The sequence below is a fragment of the Lepus europaeus genome, chromosome 21 (assembly GCF_033115175.1).
Source record: "Lepus europaeus isolate LE1 chromosome 21, mLepTim1.pri, whole genome shotgun sequence".
In the NCBI taxonomy this organism is placed as follows: Eukaryota; Metazoa; Chordata; class Mammalia; order Lagomorpha; family Leporidae; genus Lepus; species Lepus europaeus.
This window is the reverse complement of record NC_084847.1, coordinates 45,016,492-45,034,334: the sequence shown is the minus strand read 5'-3', so window position 1 is coordinate 45,034,334 and position 17,843 is coordinate 45,016,492. Positions and strand designations below refer to the sequence as shown.

Genomic DNA, 17,843 nt, shown 5'->3' with positions numbered 1-17,843 from the left:
TAGCAAAGGTGGGGCTCTTGCCATTCCTGCAGGGGACTGGGCCCCGGGCAGGGGGCGGGGTGGCGTGTCAGGTGCTCAGGGAGAGCTCTTGCAGTGCCTGCAGGGGTGGTGACCCGGGAAGGATGCGGGGTCCAGTCTAGGGTGCCCAGTACAACACTATCGCCATTCCTGCAGGTCTTGGGACCCCGGGCGGGGACGGGGTCGCATCTGGGGTGCCCAGGGTGGGCTCTTGCAGTGCCTGCAAGGGCTTGGGACCTGGGCATGGGGCAGGTCGCTTCTGGAGTGCCCAGAAGGGCTCTCGAAGTGCCTGCGGGTGCTGGGGATCTGGGTGGGGGGTTGGTCACATCTGCAAAGCTTAGGGCGGGTCCCTTGCTCTGCCTGAGGGTCTTCTCTGTGCCTGTAGGGCTGGCGACCCCAGCTTGGGGCGGGGTCTCGTCTGGGGTGCACAGGGCTGGGCCCTCACCATGCCTGCAGTCTGGGGACGTGGGTGGGTGGCTGGGTCCCATGTGCAGTGCCCAAGCCAGGGTCCTCAGTCTGCCTGCAGGGGTGGGGACGGGGGTAGGAGGCGGGCTCCCAACTGGGTGGCCAGGGTGAGGCTCACGCCATTCCTGCAGGGGATTGGGCCACGGGCAGGGGGCAGGGTCGTGTCTGCGGTGTTGAGGGAGGGCACTCACAGTGCCTACAGGGGCGGGGACATGGGAAGGATATGGGGTCCCCTCTGGAGTGCCCAGGGCGGGGCCATCAGCCTGCCTGCAGGGGTGGGGACCCGGGTAGGAGACAGGGTCCTATCTGGGGTGGCCAGTGCAGCACTATCACCATTACTGCAGGGGATTGGGCCCCGAGTGGGGGGCGGGGTCGAGTCAGGGGTGCCCAGGGCGGGGCCCTCAGCCTACCTGCAGGGGTAGGGACCTGGGTAGGAGGCGGGGTCCCATCGAGGGTGGCCAGAGCAGAGCTGTCACCATTCCTGCAGGGTTTGGGACCCGGGCAGGGTGTGGGGTCGCATCTTGGGTGCCCAGGGAGGACAATCACAGTGCCTGCAGGGGCTAGGGATCGGGGCCGGGCGCGGGTCGCGTCTGGGGTGCCCAGGGAGGGCTCTTGCAGTACCTGCAGTGGCTTGGGACCCGGGCAGGAGGCGGGGTCGCGTCTGGGGTGCCCAGGGAGGCCTCTCAGCTTGCCTACAGGGGTGGGGCCGGAGTAGTATGCAGAGTCCCGTCTGGGGTGGCCAGAGCAGTGCTATCGCCATTCCTGCAGGGTGTGGGACACGGGCGGGGTGCGGGGTCATAACTTGGGTGCCCAGGGAGGGCTCTCGCAGTGTTTGCAGTGGCTGGTTACCTGGGCGGTGGGCGGGTTGCCTCCAGGGTGCACAGGGAGGGCTCTGGCAGTGCCAGCAGGGTCTTTGGACCTGGCCTGGGGGCGGGGTCGCTTCTGGAGTGCCCCGGGGCGGGGTCCTCAGCCTGCCTGCAGGGGTGGAGACCTGGGTAGAAACTGAGGTCCCGTTTGGGGTGTCCAGAGCAGCGCTATCACCATTCCTGCAAGGGATGGGACCCGAGTGGGGGGAGGGGTCACATCTGGGGTGCCAGGGAGGGCTCTCCCAGTGCCTGCAGGGGCTTCTGACCTTGGCAGGAGGCGGTTTCGTGTCTTGGGTGCCCAGGGAGGGCTCTTGTAGTGCCTGCAGGGACTGGGACCCAGAAGGGGGCGTGTCGCCTCTCAGGTGCCCAGGGTGGGCTCTTGCAGTGCCTGCAGGGGCTGGGGACCAGGCGGGGGCGTGGTCACAAATGCAATGCCTAGGGCAGTCCCTCGCTGTGCCTGAGGGTCTTCTCTGTGCCTGTAGGGCTGGGGACCCCATCTTGCGGCGGGGTCTCGTCTTGGCTGCACAGGGCTGGGCCCTCGCCTGCATGCACGAGTGGGGGCCCGGGTAAGAGGCAGGGTCACGTGTGGGGATCCGGGTTATCGCCGTGGATGCGTCTGGGGTGCCCAAGGCGGGGCCCTTAGTGTGCCTGCGGGGCCCTCGCTGTGCCACAGGGGCTGGGGACCCAGGTGAGTGAGATGGGCTTCTGTCCTGGGTGTGTAGGGCGGGGATCCCTCTGGGCCTGCCCTCACCGTTCCTGCGGGGCCCTTCCTCTGCCTGCAGTGGTGGGGACCCTGACAGGGGTTGGGGTCTCGCATGGGGTGCTCAGGGGAGGTCTCTTGCCAAGCATGCTGGGGCTTGGGACACTGAACACAGACAGGGTGTGGAACATCATCAGGGGTTTCCAGGGCGGGGACCTCGCTGTGCCACAGTGGCTGGGGTTGCATCTGGGGTGCCCAGGGCGGGGCCCTCAGCTTGCCTACAGGGTTGGGGAGCCGGGTAGGAGGCGGGGTCCCGCCTGCAGTGGCCAGAGCAGGGCTATCGCCATTCCTAAAAGAGTTGGGACACAGGGGGGCCGGGGGGTGGGGACGCATCTGGGATGCACAGGGAGGGCTCTCGCAGTGCGTGCAGGGACTGTGATCTGGACGGGGGCGTGTCGGGTCTGGGGTGCCCAGAAGGGCTCTGGCAGTGCCTGCAGCGGCTGGGGATCTGGGCAGGGGCGGAGTCGCGTCTGGGGTGCCCAGTGAGGGCTCTCGCACTGCCTGCAGAGGCTGGGGATCTGGGCAGGGGCAGGTCGCTTCTCAGGTGCCCATGGAGGGCTCTCGCAGTGCCTGCAGGTGCTGGGGACCTGTGCAGGGGGCGGGGTCGTGTCTGGGGTGCCCAGGGAGGGCTCTCACAATGCTTGCTGGGGCTGGGGATCCTGGCGGGGGTGGGGTCCTGTATGGGGTGTTCAGTGTGGACTCTCGCAGAGCCTACAGTGGCTGGGGATCTGGGGGGGGGGGGTCGCGTCTGGAGAGCCCAAGGAGGGCTGTCGCAGTGCCTGCAGGGGCTGGAGATCTGGGCAGGAGGCGGGGAAGGGTCTTGGGTGCCCAGGGAGGGCTCTTGCAGTTCTTGAATGGACTGAGGATCTGGCCATGGACGAGTCACATCTCGGGTTCCCAGGGAGGGCTCTCGCAGTGCCTGCTGGGCCGGGGATCTGGCGGGGGCGGATCGCGTGTCGGGTGCCCAGAATGGCTCTCGCTGTGCCTGCAGTGCCTTAGGACCTGGGCAGGTGGCGGGGAAGCGTCTCTGGTGCCCAGGGAGGGCTCTCAGAGTGCCTGCAGGGCATGGGATCAGGGCACGGGGCGGGGGTCGCATCTGGGGTGCCCAATGAGGGCTCTCACAGTGCCTGCAGGGGCTGGGGATCTGGGCAGAGGTGGGGTCGCGTCTGGGTTCCCAGTGAGGACCTTCGCAGTGTCTGCAGGGGCTCGGGACCTGGGCGTGGGCGGGCCACGTCTTGGATGCCCAATGAGGGCTCTCGCAGTTCCCATAGGGCCTGGGGATCTGGGCAGGGGTGGGTCACTTCTTGGGTGCCCAGGGAGGGCTCTCAGTGCGTGCAGGGGCTTTGGACCTGGGAAGGGGGCGGGGTCACGTCTTGGGTGCCAAGGAAGGCCTTGCAGTGCCAGCTGGGACTGGGACCCGGATGGGGGCGTGTCGCCTCTCGGGTGCCCAGGAAGGCCTCTCACAGTGCCTACAGTGGCTTGGGACCTGGGCAGGAGGGGGTCGCGTCTGGGGTGCCCAATGAGGGCTCTCGCACTGCCCTCAGGGGCTGGGCATCTGAAAGGGGGGCGGGGGTAGCGTCTCGGGTACACAATGAGGGCGCTCGCTGTGCCTGCAGGTGCTGGGGACCTGTGCAGAGGGCGGGGTCACGTCTGGGATGCCCAATGAGGGCTCTCACAGTGCCTTCAGGGGCTGGGGATATGGGCCGGGGTGGGGTCGCGTATGGGGTGCCCAATGAGGGCTCTCGCAGATCCTGCTGGGGCTGGGGATCTGGGGGGTGGGCGGCATCACGTCTGGAGAGCCCAAGAAGGGCTGTCATAGTGCCTGCAGGTGCTGGGGATCTAGGCGGGGGCGGGTCACGTCTCGGGTGCCCAGGGAGGGCTCTCGAGTGCCTACATGGTCTGGGGATTTTGGGCGGGGAGTTCGGGGTCCCGTCTGGGGTGCCCAATGATGGCTCTCACAGTGCCTGCAGGGACTGGGGACCTGGGCGGGGCTGGGGTCGCGTCGGGTGCCCAGTGAAGGCTCTCGCAGTGCCTATAGGGGCTGAACATCTGGGCAGGGACGGGGTCTCGTTTGGGATGCCTAAGGAGGTCTCTCGCAGTGCCTGCAGGGACGGGGGATCTGGGCAGGGGTGGGGTCGCATCTGGGTGCCCAATGAAGGCTCTCACAGTGCCTATAGTGGCTGGGGATCTGGGCAGGGGCGGGGTCATGTCTGGGACGCCCAAGGAGGGCTCTCGCAGTGCCTGCAGAGGCTGGGGATCTGGGCAGGGGAGGGGTCTCCTCTGGGACGCCTAAGGAGGGCTCTCGCAGTGCTTGCAGGGGCTGGGGATCTGGGCGGGGCGGGTCGCGTCTCTATTGCCAAGGAGGGCTCTCACAGTTCCTGCATGGGCTGGGGATCTGGGCGGGGGTGGGTCGCATCTCGGGTGCCCAGGTATTGCTCTAGCTGTGCCTGCAGTGGCTTGGGACCTTGGCAGGTGGTGGGGTCGGGTCTGGGTTGCCCATAAGGGCTCTGGCAGTGCCTGCAGAGGCTGGGGATCTGGGCAGGGGCAGGTCGCTTCTCAGGTGCCCAAGGAGGGTTCTCGCAGTACCTGCTGGTGCTGGGGACCTGTGCAGGGGGCGGGGTTGCGTCTGGGGTGTCCCATGAGGGCTCTCACAATGCTTGCTGGGGCTGGGGATCCTGGCGCGGGTGGGGTCCTGTATGGGGTGTTCAGTGTGGGCTCTCGCAGAGTCTACAGGGGCTGTGGATCTGCGCAGAGGTGGGGGGCGGGGTCGCGTCTGGAGAGCCAAAGGAGGGCTGTTGCAGTGCCTGCAGGGGCTGGGGACCTGTGCAGGGGGCGGTGTCGCATCTTGGGGTGGCCCCATGAGGGCTCTCACAATGCCTGCTGTGGCTGGTGATCCTGGTGGGGGTGGGGTCCTGTATGGGGTGTTCAGTGTGGGCTCTCGCAGAGCCTACAGGGGCTGGGGATCTGGGGGGTGGGCGGGGTCATGTCTGGAGATCCCAAGGAGGGCTGTCACAGTGCCTGCAGGGGCTGGGGATCTGGAAAGGAGGCAGGGAAGCATCTTGAGTGCCCAGGGAGGGCTCTTGTAGTTCCTGCTGGGACTTAGGATCTGGCCGTGGATGGGTAGCGTCTTGGGTGCCCAGGGAGGGCTCTCACAGTGTCTGCAGGGGCTTGGGATCTGGGCATTGGGCAGGTCGCATCTGGGTTATCCAGAGTATCGCTAGAGCCATTTCTGCACGGTTTGGGACAGGAGCGGGGTGTGGGGTTGTACCTGGGGTGCCAGGGAGGGCTTTCCCATTGCCTGCAGGATGCGGGGATCTGGGCGGGGGCGGGTCGCCTGTCGGTTGCCCAGAAGGGCTCTCGCTGTGCCTGCAGTGGCTGGGACCTGGGCAGGGGGCGGGGAAGCGTCTCTGGTGCCCAACGAGGGCTCTTGCAGTGCCTGCAGGTGCTGGGACCCGGAGAGGGGCGGGTCACGTCTCTGGTGCCCATGGAGGCTTCTCACAGTGCTTGCAGGAGCTGGGGCCGTGGGCAGGGGGCGGGGACGTATCTGGTGTGCCCAGAGAGGGCGCTCAAAATGCCTGCAGGGGCTGGGGACCTGGGCAGGGTGCTGGGTCGCGTCTGGCGTTCCCAGGCAGGGCTCTCGCAGTGCCTGCTGGAGCTGGGGATCTGGGCGGGGCAGGTCCCATCTCTGGTGCCAGGGATGGCTCTCGAGTGTCTGCTGGGGCTTGGGCACTGGGCAGCGGGCGGGGCGGCTTCTGTGGTGCCCAGGGAGGGCGCTCGCAGTGCCTGCTAGGGCTGGGGATCTAGGTAGGGGCGGGTCGCTTCTCGAGTGCCCTTGGAGGGCTCTCGCAGTGCTTGCAGGGGCTGGGGATCTGGGCGGGGGCGGGTTGCATCTCGGGTAACCCACCTGCAGTGGGTTGGGAACTGAGCAGGGGGCGTGTTGCGTGTGGGGTGCCCAGGGAGGGCTCTCGCCATGCCTGCAGGGGCTGGGGATCTAGGCTGCGGCGGGTCGCAAATCCGCTGCCCAGGGTGGTCTCTCGCAATGCTTGCTGGGATATCCAGGTAGAGCCCTCAGCCAGCATGCAGGAGTGGGGCCCATGTAGAATTCAGAGTTCCGTCTGGGGTGGCCAGAGTAGCGCTATCGCCATTTCTGCAGGGTTTGGGACACAGGCGGGGTGCGGGGTCCTATCTAGTGTGAATGGTAGGGCTCCCCCATGCCTGCAGGGGCTGGGGATCTGGGCGGGGGCCGGGGTCACGTCTGGGGTGCCCAAGCAGGTCTCTCGTCGTGCCTACAGGGGCTGGGGGCCTGGGCAGGGGCGGGTCACGACTTGGGTGCCCAGGGAGGTCTCTTGCAGTGCCAGCAGGGACTGGGACCCGGACGGGGGCGTGTCGACTCTCGGGTGCCCAGGAAGGGCTCTCACAGTACCTACAGTGGCTTGGGACCTGGGCAGGAGAGGGTTGCGTCTGGGGTGCCCAATGAGGGCTCTCGCACTGCCTGCAGAGGCTGGGCATCTGGGAGGGGGGCGGGCTAGCATCTCGGGTACCCAATGAGGGCGCTCGCTGTGCCTGCAGGTGCTGGGGACCTGTGCAGGGGGCGGGGTCGCATCTGGGGTGCCCAATGAGGGCTCTCACAGTGCCTGCAGGGGCTGGGGATCTGGGGGGGGCGGGGTCGCGTCTGGGTTCCCAGTGAGGACCTTCGCAGTGTCTGCAGGGGCTCGGGATCTGGGCGTGGGCGAGCCACGTCTTGGCTGCCCAATGAGGGCTCTTGCAGTTCCCATAGGGCCTGGGGATCTGGGCTGGGGCGGGGTCGCGTCTGGGACGCCCAAGGAGGGCTCTCCCAGTGCCTGCAGGGCCTGGGGGTCTGGGGAGGGGCGGGTCGCGTCTCGGGTTCCCAGGGAGAGCTCTCGCAGTGCCTGCTGGGCCGGGGATCTGGCGGGGGCGGATCGCGTGTCGGGTGCCCAGAATGGCTCTCGCTGTGCCTGCAGTGCCTTAGGACCTGGGCAGGTGGCGGGGAAGCGTCTCTGGTGCCCAGGGAGGGCTCTCGCAGTGTGTGCAGGGTATGGGTCCAGGGCAGGGGACGGGGTCACGTCTGGGGTGCCCAAGGAGGGCTCTCACAGTGCCTGCAGGGGCTGGGGATCTGGGCGAGGGTGGGGTCGCGTCTGGGTGCCCAATGAGGGCTCTCGCAGTGCCGACAGGGGCTGGGGATCAAGGACGCGGCCGGTCGCAAGTCGGTTGCCCAGGAAGGTCTCTCGCAATGCCTGCTGGTTCTTGGGACCTGGGCAGGTGGCGGGGTTATATCTGGGGTGCCAGGGAGGTCTCTCGCTGTGCCTACTGGGCTGGGCATCTGGGCGCAGGCGGGTCATTTGTAGGGAGCCGAGAAGGGCACTCGCAATGCCTGCAATGGCTTGGGACCTGGGCAGTTGCGGGGTCTCGTCTGGGGTCCCTGGGGGGGGTGGGGCTCTCACAGTGCCTGCTAGGGCTGGGGACCTGGGCGGGGGCAGGTCGTGTCTCCTGTGACCATGGAGGGCTATCGCAGTGCCTGCAGGGGCTTGGATTCTGGGAGGGGGCGGGTCACATCTCGGGTGCCCAGGGAGGGCTCTCCCAGTGCCTGCAGGGTCTAGGGATCTCATCGTGGGAGAGGTCACGTCTGGGGTGCCCCAGGAGGGCTCTCGCAGTGCCTGCAGTTTCTGGGGATCTGGGCGAGGATAGGTTGCATCTCTGTTGCCCAGGGAGGACTCTGGCAGTGTGTGAAGTGGCTTGGGACCTGGGCAGAGGGCGGGGTCACGTCTGGGGTGCCCCAGGAGGGCTATCGCAGTGCCTGCATGGGCTTGGATTCTCGGAGGGGGGCGTGGTTGAGTCTGGGGGTGCCCAGGGAGGGCTATTGCAGTGCCTGCTAGGGCTTGGATTCTGAGAGGGGGCGGGGTCGTGTCTGGGGTACCCAGGGAGGGCTCTCGCAGTGCCTGCAGAGGCTGGGGATCTGGGCAGGGGGCGGGTCCGTCTCCAGTGCCAGGGAGGGCTCTCACAGTGCCTGCAGGGCTGCAGATCTGGGCGGCGGGCGGCGTCGCGTCTGGGGTGCCAGGGAGGGCTCTCGCAGTACCTACAGGGCCTGGGTATCTGGGCTGGGTGCGGAGTCGCGTCTGGGGTGCCCAAGGAGGACTCTCACAGTGTCTGCATGGGCTGGGGATCTGGGTGGGGGGCGGAGTCGCATCTGGGGTGCCCAGGGAGGGCTCTCACAGTGCCTGCAGGGGCTGGGGATCTGGGCGGGGGCCGGGGTCACGTCTGGGGTGCCCAAGCAGGTCTCTCGTCGTGCCTACAGGGGCTGGGGGCCTGGGCAGGGGCGGGTCACGACTTGGGTGCCCAGGGAGGTCTCTTGCAGTGCCAGCAGGGACTGGGACCCGGACGGGGGCGTGTCGACTCTCGGGTGCCCAGGAAGGGCTCTCACAGTGCCTACAGTGGCTTGGGACCTGGGCAGGAGAGGGTCGCGTCTGGGGTGCCCAATGAGGGCTCTCGCACTGCCTGCAGAGGCTGGGCATCTGGGAGGGGGGCGGGCTAGCATCTCGGGTACCCAATGAGGGCGCTCGCTGTGCCTGCAGGTGCTGGGGACCTGTGCAGGGGGCGGGGTCGCATCTGGGGTGCCCAATGAGGGCTCTCACAGTGCCTGCAGGGGCTGGGGTCTGGGGGGGGCGGGGGTCGCGTCTGGGTTCCCAGTGAGGACCTTCGCAGTGTCTGCAGGGGCTCGGGACCTGGGCGTGGGCGAGCCACGTCTTGGCTGCCCAATGAGGGCTCTTGCAGTTCCCATAGGGCCTGGGGATCTGGGCTGGGGCGGGGTCGCGTCTGGGACGCCCAAGGAGGGCTCTCCCAGTGCCTGCAGGGCCTGGGGGTCTGGGGAGGGGCGGGTCGCGTCTCGGGTTCCCAGGGAGAGCTCTCGCAGTGCCTGCTGGGCCGGGGATCTGGCGGGGGGCGGATCGCGTGTCGGGTGCCCAGAATGGCTCTCGCTGTGCCTGCAGTGCCTTAGGACCTGGGCAGGTGGCGGGGAAGCGTCTCTGGTGCCCAGGGAGGGCTCTCGCAGTGTGTGCAGGGTATGGGTCCAGGGCAGGGGACGGGGTCACGTCTGGGGTGCCCAAGGAGGGCTCTCACAGTGCCTGCAGGGGCTGGGGATCTGGGCGAGGGTGGGGTCGCGTCTGGGTGCCCAATGAGGGCTCTCGCAGTGCCGACAGGGGCTGGGGATCAAGGACGCGGCCGGTCGCAAGTCGGTTGCCCAGGAAGGTCTCTCGCAATGCCTGCTGGTTCTTGGGACCTGGGCAGGTGGCGGGGTTATATCTGGGGTGCCAGGGAGGTCTCTCGCTGTGCCTACTGGGCTGGGCATCTGGGCGCAGGCGGGTCATTTGTAGGGAGCCGAGAAGGGCACTCGCAATGCCTGCAATGGCTTGGGACCTGGGCAGTTGCGGGGTCTCGTCTGGGGTCCCTGGGGGGGGTGGGGCTCTCACAGTGCCTGCTAGGGCTGGGGACCTGGGCGGGGGCAGGTCGTGTCTCCTGTGACCATGGAGGGCTATCGCAGTGCCTGCAGGGGCTTGGATTCTGGAGGGGGGCGGGTCACATCTCGGGTGCCCAGGGAGGGCTCTCCCAGTGCCTGCAGGGTCTAGGGATCTCATCGTGGGAGAGGTCACGTCTGGGGTGCCCCAGGAGGGCTCTCGCAGTGCCTGCAGTTTCTGGGGATCTGGGCGAGGATAGTTGCATCTCTGTTGCCCAGGGAGGACTCTGGCAGTGTGTGAAGTGGCTTGGGACCTGGGCAGAGGGCGGGGGTCACGTCTGGGTGCCCCAGGAGGGCTATCGCAGTGCCTGCATGGGCTTGGATTCTCGGAGGGGGGCGTGGTTGAGTCTGGGGGTGCCCAGGGAGGGCTATTGCAGTGCCTGCTAGGGCTTGGATTCTGAGAGGGGGCGGGGTCGTGTCTGGGGTACCCAGGGAGGGCTCTCGCAGTGCCTGCAGAGGCTGGGGATCTGGGCAGGGGGCGGGTCCGTCTCCAGTGCCAGGGAGGGCTCTCACAGTGCCTGCAGGGCTGCAGATCTGGGCGGCGGGCGGCGTCGCGTCTGGGGTGCCAGGGAGGGCTCTCGCAGTACCTACAGGGCCTGGGTATCTGGGCTGGGTGCGGAGTCGCGTCTGGGGTGCCCAAGGAGGACTCTCACAGTGTCTGCATGGGCTGGGGATCTGGGTGGGGGGCGGAGTCGCATCTGGGGTGCCCAGGGAGGGCTCTCACAGTGCCTGCAGGGGCTGGGGATCTGGGCGGGGGCCGGGGTCACGTCTGGGGTGCCCAAGCAGGGTCTCTCGTCGTGCCTACAGGGGCTGGGGGCCTGGGCAGGGGCGGGTCACGACTTGGGTGCCCAGGGAGGTCTCTTGCAGTGCCAGCAGGGACTGGGACCCGGACGGGGGCGTGTCGACTCTCGGGTGCCCAGGAAGGGCTCTCACAGTGCCTACAGTGGCTTGGGACCTGGGCAGGAGAGGGTCGCGTCTGGGGGTGCCCAATGAGGGCTCTCGCACTGCCTGCAGAGGCTGGGCATCTGGGAGGGGGGCGGGCTAGCATCTCGGGTACCCAATGAGGGCGCTCGCTGTGCCTGCAGGTGCTGGGGACCTGTGCAGGGGGGCGGGGTCGCATCTGGGGTGCCCAATGAGGGCTCTCACAGTGCCTGCAGGGGCTGGGGTCTGGGGGGGGCGGGGTCGCGTCTGGGTTCCCAGTGAGGACCTTCGCAGTGTCTGCAGGGGCTCGGGACCTGGGCGTGGGCGAGCCACGTCTTGGCTGCCCAATGAGGGCTCTTGCAGTTCCCATAGGGCCTGGGGATCTGGGCTGGGGCGGGGTCGCGTCTGGGACGCCCAAGGAGGGCTCTCCCAGTGCCTGCAGGGCCTGGGGGTCTGGGGGAGGGGCGGGTCGCGTCTCGGGTTCCCAGGGAGAGCTCTCGCAGGTGCCTGCTGGGCCGGGGATCTGGCGGGGGCGGATCGCGTGTCGGGTGCCCAGAATGGCTCTCGCTGTGCCTGCAGTGCCTTAGGACCTGGGCAGGTGGCGGGGAAGCGTCTCTGGTGCCCAGGGAGGGCTCTCGCAGTGTGTGCAGGGTATGGGTCCAGGGCAGGGGACGGGGTCACGTCTGGGGTGCCCAAGGAGGGCTCTCACAGTGCCTGCAGGGGCTGGGGATCTGGGCGAGGGTGGGGTCGCGTCTGGGTGCCCAATGAGGGCTCTCGCAGTGCCGACAGGGGCTGGGGATCAAGGACGCGGCCGGTCGCAAGTCGGTTGCCCAGGAAGGTCTCTCGCAATGCCTGCTGGTTCTTGGGACCTGGGCAGGTGGCGGGGTTATATCTGGGGTGCCAGGGAGGTCTCTCGCTGTGCCTACTGGGCTGGGCATCTGGGCGCAGGCGGGGTCATTTGTAGGGAGCCGAGAAGGGCACTCGCAATGCCTGCAATGGCTTGGGACCTGGGCAGTTGCGGGGTCTCGTCTGGGGTCCCTGGGGGGGGGTGGGGCTCTCACAGTGCCTGCTAGGGCTGGGGACCTGGGCGGGGGCAGGTCGTGTCTCCTGTGACCATGGAGGGCTATCGCAGTGCCTGCAGGGGCTTGGATTCTGGGAGGGGGCGGGTCACATCTCGGGTGCCCAGGGAGGGCTCTCCCAGTGCCTGCAGGGTCTAGGGATCTCATCGTGGGAGAGGTCACGTCTGGGGTGCCCCAGGAGGGCTCTCGCAGTGCCTGCAGTTTCTGGGGATCTGGGCGAGGATAGGTTGCATCTCTGTTGCCCAGGGAGGACTCTGGCAGTGTGTGAAGTGGCTTGGGACCTGGGCAGAGGGCGGGGTCACGTCTGGGGTGCCCCAGGAGGGCTATCGCAGTGCCTGCATGGGCTTGGATTCTCGGAGGGGGGCGTGGTTGAGTCTGGGGTGCCCAGGGAGGGCTATTGCAGTGCCTGCTAGGGCTTGGATTCTGAGAGGGGGCGGGGGTCGTGTCTGGGGTACCCAGGGAGGGCTCTCGCAGTGCCTGCAGAGGCTGGGGATCTGGGCAGGGGGCGGGTCCATCTCCAGTGCCAGGGAGGGCTCTCACAGTGCCTGCAGGGCTGCAGATCTGGGCGGCGGGCGGCGTCGCGTCTGGGGTGCCAGGGAGGGCTCTCGCAGTACCTACAGGGCCTGGGTATCTGGGCTGGGTGCGGAGTCGCATCCGGGGTGCCCAAGGAGGACTCTCACAGTGTCTGCATGGGCTGGGGATCTGGGTGGGGGGCGGAGTCGCGTCTGGGGTGCCCAGGGAGGGCTCTCGCAGTGCCTGCAGGGGCTGGGGACCTAGGCAGGGTGCTGGGTCCTGTCTCGGGTGCCCAAGGACGGCTCTCACAGTGCCTGCAGGGCTGCAGATCTGGGCGGCGGGCGGCGTCGCGTCTGGGGTGCCAGGGAGGGCTCTCGCAGTACCTACAGGGCCTGGGTATCTGGGCTGGGTGCGGGGGTCGCGTCCGGGGTGCCCAAGGAGGACTCTCACAGTGTCTGCAGGGGCTGGGGATCTGGGTGGGGGGCGGAGTCGCGTCTGGGGTGCCCAAGGACGGCTCTCACAGTGCCTGCAGGGGCTGGGGATCTGGGAGGGGAGCGGGGTCGTGTCTGGTGTGCCCAAGGTGGGCTCTGCAGTGCCTGCAGTGTCTGGGGACCTGAGCGGGGGCTGTTCGTGTCTGGGTTGCCCAGGGAGGGCTCTCGCAATGCCTGCAGGGGCTGGGGAACTGGGCAGAGGGTGGGATCACGTCTGGAATGCCCCAGGAGGGCTCTCAAATTGCCTGCAGGCGTTAGGGATCTGGGTGATGGGCGCGGTCACTTCTGGGGTACCCATGGAGGGCTATCACAGTGCCTACAGGGGCTTGGATTCTGGGTTTGCGGTGGGTCGCATCTGGGGTGCCCAGGGAGGGCTCTCCCAGTGCCTGCAGGGACTGGGGATCTGGGCAGGAGGCCTGGGAAGCCTCTAGCATGCCCAGGGAGGGTTCACGCAGTGCTTGCAGGAGCTGGTACACGGACGGGGGCGCGTCGCGTCTCGGGTGCCTGGGAGGGCTCTGGAAGTGCCTGCATAGCCTGGGCCCCTGGGCGTGGGCGGGTCGCGTCTGGGGTGTCCAAGGAGGGCTCTCGCAGTGCCTGCAGTGGCTTGGGACCTGGACAGGGTGCGGGGTCCTGTCTCGTGTGCCAGGGAGTTCTCTCCCAGTGCCTGCATATTGGGCCCCTGGGCGGCGGCGGACCGAGTCTGGGATGCCCAAGGAGTGCCCTCCCAGTGCCTGCAAGGACTTGGGACCTTGGCAGGGGCGGGTCGTGTCTCCTGTGCCCAGGGAGGGCTCTCGCAGTGTCAGCAGTGGCTTGGGACCTGGGCAGGGGGCGGAGTCACATCTGGGGTCCACGGGGCGGTGGGGGGGGAGTGGGGCTCTCGCAGTGCCTGCTCTGGCTGGGGACCTGGGCGGCAGCAGGTCACGTCTCTGGTGCCCAGGGAGGGCTATCCGTGTGCTTACAGGGGCTGGGGATCTGGGCGGGGGTCGGGGTCGCGTCTGGGGTGCCCCAGGAGGGCTCTCACAGTGCATACAGGGGCTGGTGATCTGGGCGGGGGCGGTTCATGTCAGGGGTGCCCAGGGAGGGCTCTCGCAGTGCCTGCAGGGGCTGGGACAAGGAAGGGGGCAGTTCGCGTCTGGGGTGCCCAGGGAGGGCTCTTGCAGTGCCTGCAGGGGCTGGGGATCTCGTCGTGGGAGAGGTCGCGTCTGGGGTGCCCCAGGAGGGCTTTCGCAGTGCCTGCAGTTTCTGGGGATCTGGGCGAGGATAGGTCGCATCTCTGGTGCCCAGGGAGGACTCTGGCAGTGTGTGAAGTGGCTTGGGACCTGGGCAGAGGGCGGGGTCACGTCTGGGGTGCCCCAGGAGGGCTATCACAGTGCCTGCAGGGGCTAGGGATCTGGGCGGGGGGCGGGGTTGAGTCTGGGGTGCCCCAGGAGGGCTCTCGCAGTGCCTGCAGGGGCTGGAGATCTGGGCGGGGCCGGGTCCCATCTCTGGTGCCCAGGGAGGACTCTCGCAGTGCCTGAAGTGACTTGGGACCTGGGCAGAGGGCGGGGTCACGTCTGAGGTGCACCAGGAGGGCTCTCAAAGTGCCTGCAGGGGTTAGGCATCTGGGCGTTGGGCGCGGTCATGTCTGGGGTACCCATGGAGGCCTATCACAGTGCCTGCAGGGGCTGGGGACCTGGGCGGGGGCGGTTTGTGTCTGGGGTGCCCAGGAAGGGCTCTCCCAGTGCCTGCAGGGGCTTGGGACCTAGGCAGGGTGCGGGGTCGTGTCTCGGGTGCCCAAGGACGGCTCTCACAGTGCCTGCAGGGGCTAGGGATCTGGGCGGTGGGCAGGGTCGCGTCTGGTGTGCCCAAGGAGGGCTCTGCAGTGCCTGCAGGGCCTGGGGACCTGGGCGGGGGCAGGTTGCATCTCGGATGCCAGGACGAGCTCTCACAGTGCCTGAGGGGCTGGGGACCTGGACGGGGGGCGGTGTCCCGTCTGGCTTGCCCAAGGAGGGCTCTCGCAGTGGCTGCAGGGGCTGGGGAACTGGGCGGGGGCCCGGTTGCGTCTGGGGTGCCAGGGAGGGCTCTCCATGTGCCTGCAGGGGCTGGGGATCTGGGCGGGGGTGGGACAAGACTCCGGTGCCCAAGGATGTCTCTTGCAGTGCCTGCAAGGGCTGTGGATCTGGGAGGGGGGAGAGGTCGTGTCTGGGGTGCCCAGGGAGGGCTCTCGCAGTGCCTGCAGGGGCTGGGGATCTGGTCGTGGGAGAGGTCTCGTCTTTGGTGCCCAATGAGTGCTCTCGCAATGTCTGCAGGAGTTGGGGATCTGGATGGTGGCGGGGTCGCGTCTGGGGTGCCCATGAGGGTCTCAGAGTGCCTGCAGGGGCTTGGGATCTGGGCGGGGCGGGTCGCGTCTTGGGTGCCCAGGAAGTGCTCTTGCAGTGCCTGCAGTGGCTAGGGACTTGGGCAGGGTGCGGGGTTGCGTCTGGGGTGCCCTGGGAGGGCTCTCACAATGCCTACAGTGGCTAGGGACTTGGGCAGGGTGCGGGGTTGCGTCTGGGGTGCCCTGGGAGGGCTCTCACAATGCCTGCAGGGGCTGGGGATCTGGGCTTGGGGCGGGGTCGCATCTGGCATACCCAGGGAGGGCTCTCCCAGTTCCTGCAGGGGCTGGGGATCTGGGTGGTGGGGTGTCTCCTTTGAGATGCGGAAGGAGGGCTCTCTAAGTTCCTGCAGGGGCTGGGCATCTGGGCGTAGGGCGGGTTCCATCTCGGGTGCCCAGGGAGGGCTCTCGCAGTGCCTGCAGGTTCTGGGGTCCTGGGAAGGGGTGGGCCGCGTGTGGGTTGCCCAAGGTGGGCTCTCACAGTGCCTGCAGGGGCTGGGGATCTGGGTGGTAGCGGAGTCCCATTTAGAAGTTATCAAAAGCAAATGTATGAACTACAGAAATCCATAAAGGACAGGACAGAAAATCTCTCTAATGAAAATGGAATCTTAAGGAGGAATCAAAATCTGAAGGAATTTAGTAGTAGATGAAATTGAGATATTGAAGAGAAATCAAAATGAAATGAAGAATTCAATAGAACAAATGAAAAACACATTTTAGAGCCTTAAAATAGAATCAGTAATATAGAAGAGAGATTATCAGACTTAGAAGGAAGAGCACAGGAAAGTATACAGTCAAACCAAAGAAAAGAAGAGGAAATTGCAAACCAAAAAAATATTTTTGGGAATCTACAGGATACTATTAAAAACAACAACAACAACAACAACATTCAGGTTCTAGGAGTTCCTGAAGGCATGGAGAGGGAGAAAGGATTAGAAGGCCTTTTTAGGGAGATACTAGCAGGAATCTTCCCGCGTTTGGAGATGGAAAGAGACATCCTAGTATAGGAAGCACATAGAACCCCTAATAAACATGACCAAAAGAGATCCTCACCACGACACATTGTAATCAAACTCACCACAGTGAAACATAAAGATTCTAAAATGTGAGAGAGAAACATCAGATTACTCTCAGAGGATCTCCAATTAGACTCACAGCAGACGTCTCATCAGAAACCCTGCAGGCTAGGAGGGAATGGCGAGATATAGCCCAGGTACTAAGAGAGAAAAACTGCCAGCCCAGAATATTATATCCTGCAAAGCTCTCATTTGTGAATGAAGGTGAAATAAAGACCTTTCATAGCAAACAGAAATTGAAAGAATTTGTCACCACTCATCCAGCCCTGCAAAAGATGCTTAAAGATGTGTTACACACAGAAACACAGAAACACGGTAATCAATATGAAAGAAGGTAAAGGAAGGAAACCTCACAGTAAAAGATCACAGGAAGTTCAAAGCATATATTAGAAAATATCTTTGCGAAAACGGCAGGGCAAAGTTACTACTTATCAATAGTCACAACTCTCCAGTTAAAAGACAGACTGGCTGAATGGGTTAAGGAACAAAATCCATCCATTTGCTGCTTATAAGAAACACATCTTTCCAACAAAGATGCATGCAGACTGAAAGTGAAAGGCTGGAAAAAGATATTCCATGCCAACAGAAATGAAAACAGAGGGAGTGTAGCCATCTTAATATCAGACAAACTAAACTTTAACACAAAAACTGTTGAGAGCGACAAAGAGGAGCACTATATAATGACTAAGGGATCAATTCAACAGGGAGATATAACGATTATCAATGTATATGCACCTAATTACAGGGCACTGGTTTATTTAAAAGATATGTTAAGGGACTTAAAGGGAGACTTAGATTCCAATACAGTAGTACTGGGGGACTTCAATAGTCCACTCTCAGAAATAAACAGATCAACCTGACAGATCAACAAAGAAACAGAGTACTTAAATGACACTATAGCCCAAATGGATCTAACAGATACTTGAACTTTTCATCCTACACTTAAAGAATTTACATTCTTCTCAGCAGTATATGGAACCTACTCTAGGATTGCCCATATACTAGGCCATAAAGCAAGTCTCAGCAAATTCAAAAGAATTAGAATTATACGATGCAGATTCTCAGACCACAGTGGAATGGAGTTGGAAATTAGCAACTCAGGAATCCCTAGAGCATATGCAAACACATGGAGACTGAACAACATGCTCCTGAATGAACACTGGGTCATAGAAGAAATCAAAAGAGAAATCAAAAACTTTCTGAAAGTAAATGATAACAACACAACATATCAAAAATTATGGGACAGAGCAAAAGCAGTGTTGAGAGGAAAGTTCACAGCAATAGGTGCCTATATCAGGAAATTGGAAAGGCACCAAATAAGTTCTAATAGCAATAAATAAATAAGTAAATGAATTCTAATAATAATAAAAAATAGTTCTAATAAATGAGCTTTCAGTGCATCTCAAGGATCTAGTAAAACTGCAGCAAACCAGACCCAAATCTAGTAGGAAAAGAGAAATAATTGAAATTAAAGAAACCAACAGAATTGAATTTAAAAAAATTACAAAAAATAAGCCAAATGAAGAGCTGGTATTTTGAAAAAATAAACAAAATTGACACACCATTGGCCCAACTAACCTAAAAAAGAAAAGACCCAAATCAATAAAATCAGAGATGAAAAAGGGAATCTAACAACAGATGCCACAGAAATAAAAAGAGTCATCAAAAATTACTACAAAGAGTTGCATGCCAGCAAACAGGGATATGTATCAGAAATGGATAGATTCCTGGACACATGCAACCTACCTAAATTGAACCAGGAAGACACAGAAA

General features: G+C 63.8%; 2 protein-coding genes across 2 annotated transcripts; both read right to left on the bottom strand.

Moving 5' to 3' along the window:
- Nucleotides 1-529: 529 nt before the first annotated feature.
- On the bottom strand, nucleotides 530-3,926 carry LOC133750521 (uncharacterized). The gene is made up of 8 exons (XM_062180099.1): nucleotides 3,583-3,926; nucleotides 2,746-3,383; nucleotides 2,332-2,627; nucleotides 2,101-2,214; nucleotides 1,616-1,891; nucleotides 1,333-1,454; nucleotides 894-1,213; nucleotides 530-648 (listed from the first exon to the last, which is right to left on the bottom strand). The coding sequence occupies exons 1-8, from the start codon at nucleotides 3,924-3,926 to the stop codon at nucleotides 530-532; spliced, it is 2,229 nt and encodes a 742-aa protein (XP_062036083.1).
- A 1,400-nt stretch (nucleotides 3,927-5,326) lies between these two features.
- On the bottom strand, nucleotides 5,327-9,758 carry LOC133750520 (basic proline-rich protein-like). Its single transcript, XM_062180098.1, has 7 exons — nucleotides 9,244-9,758; nucleotides 8,822-9,056; nucleotides 8,421-8,710; nucleotides 7,222-7,593; nucleotides 6,739-7,035; nucleotides 6,400-6,618; nucleotides 5,327-5,909 (listed from the first exon to the last, which is right to left on the bottom strand). Exons 1-7 carry the CDS (start codon nucleotides 9,756-9,758, stop codon nucleotides 5,327-5,329), a joined length of 2,511 nt encoding a protein of 836 aa, XP_062036082.1.
- Nucleotides 9,759-17,843: the final 8,085 nt, after the last annotated feature.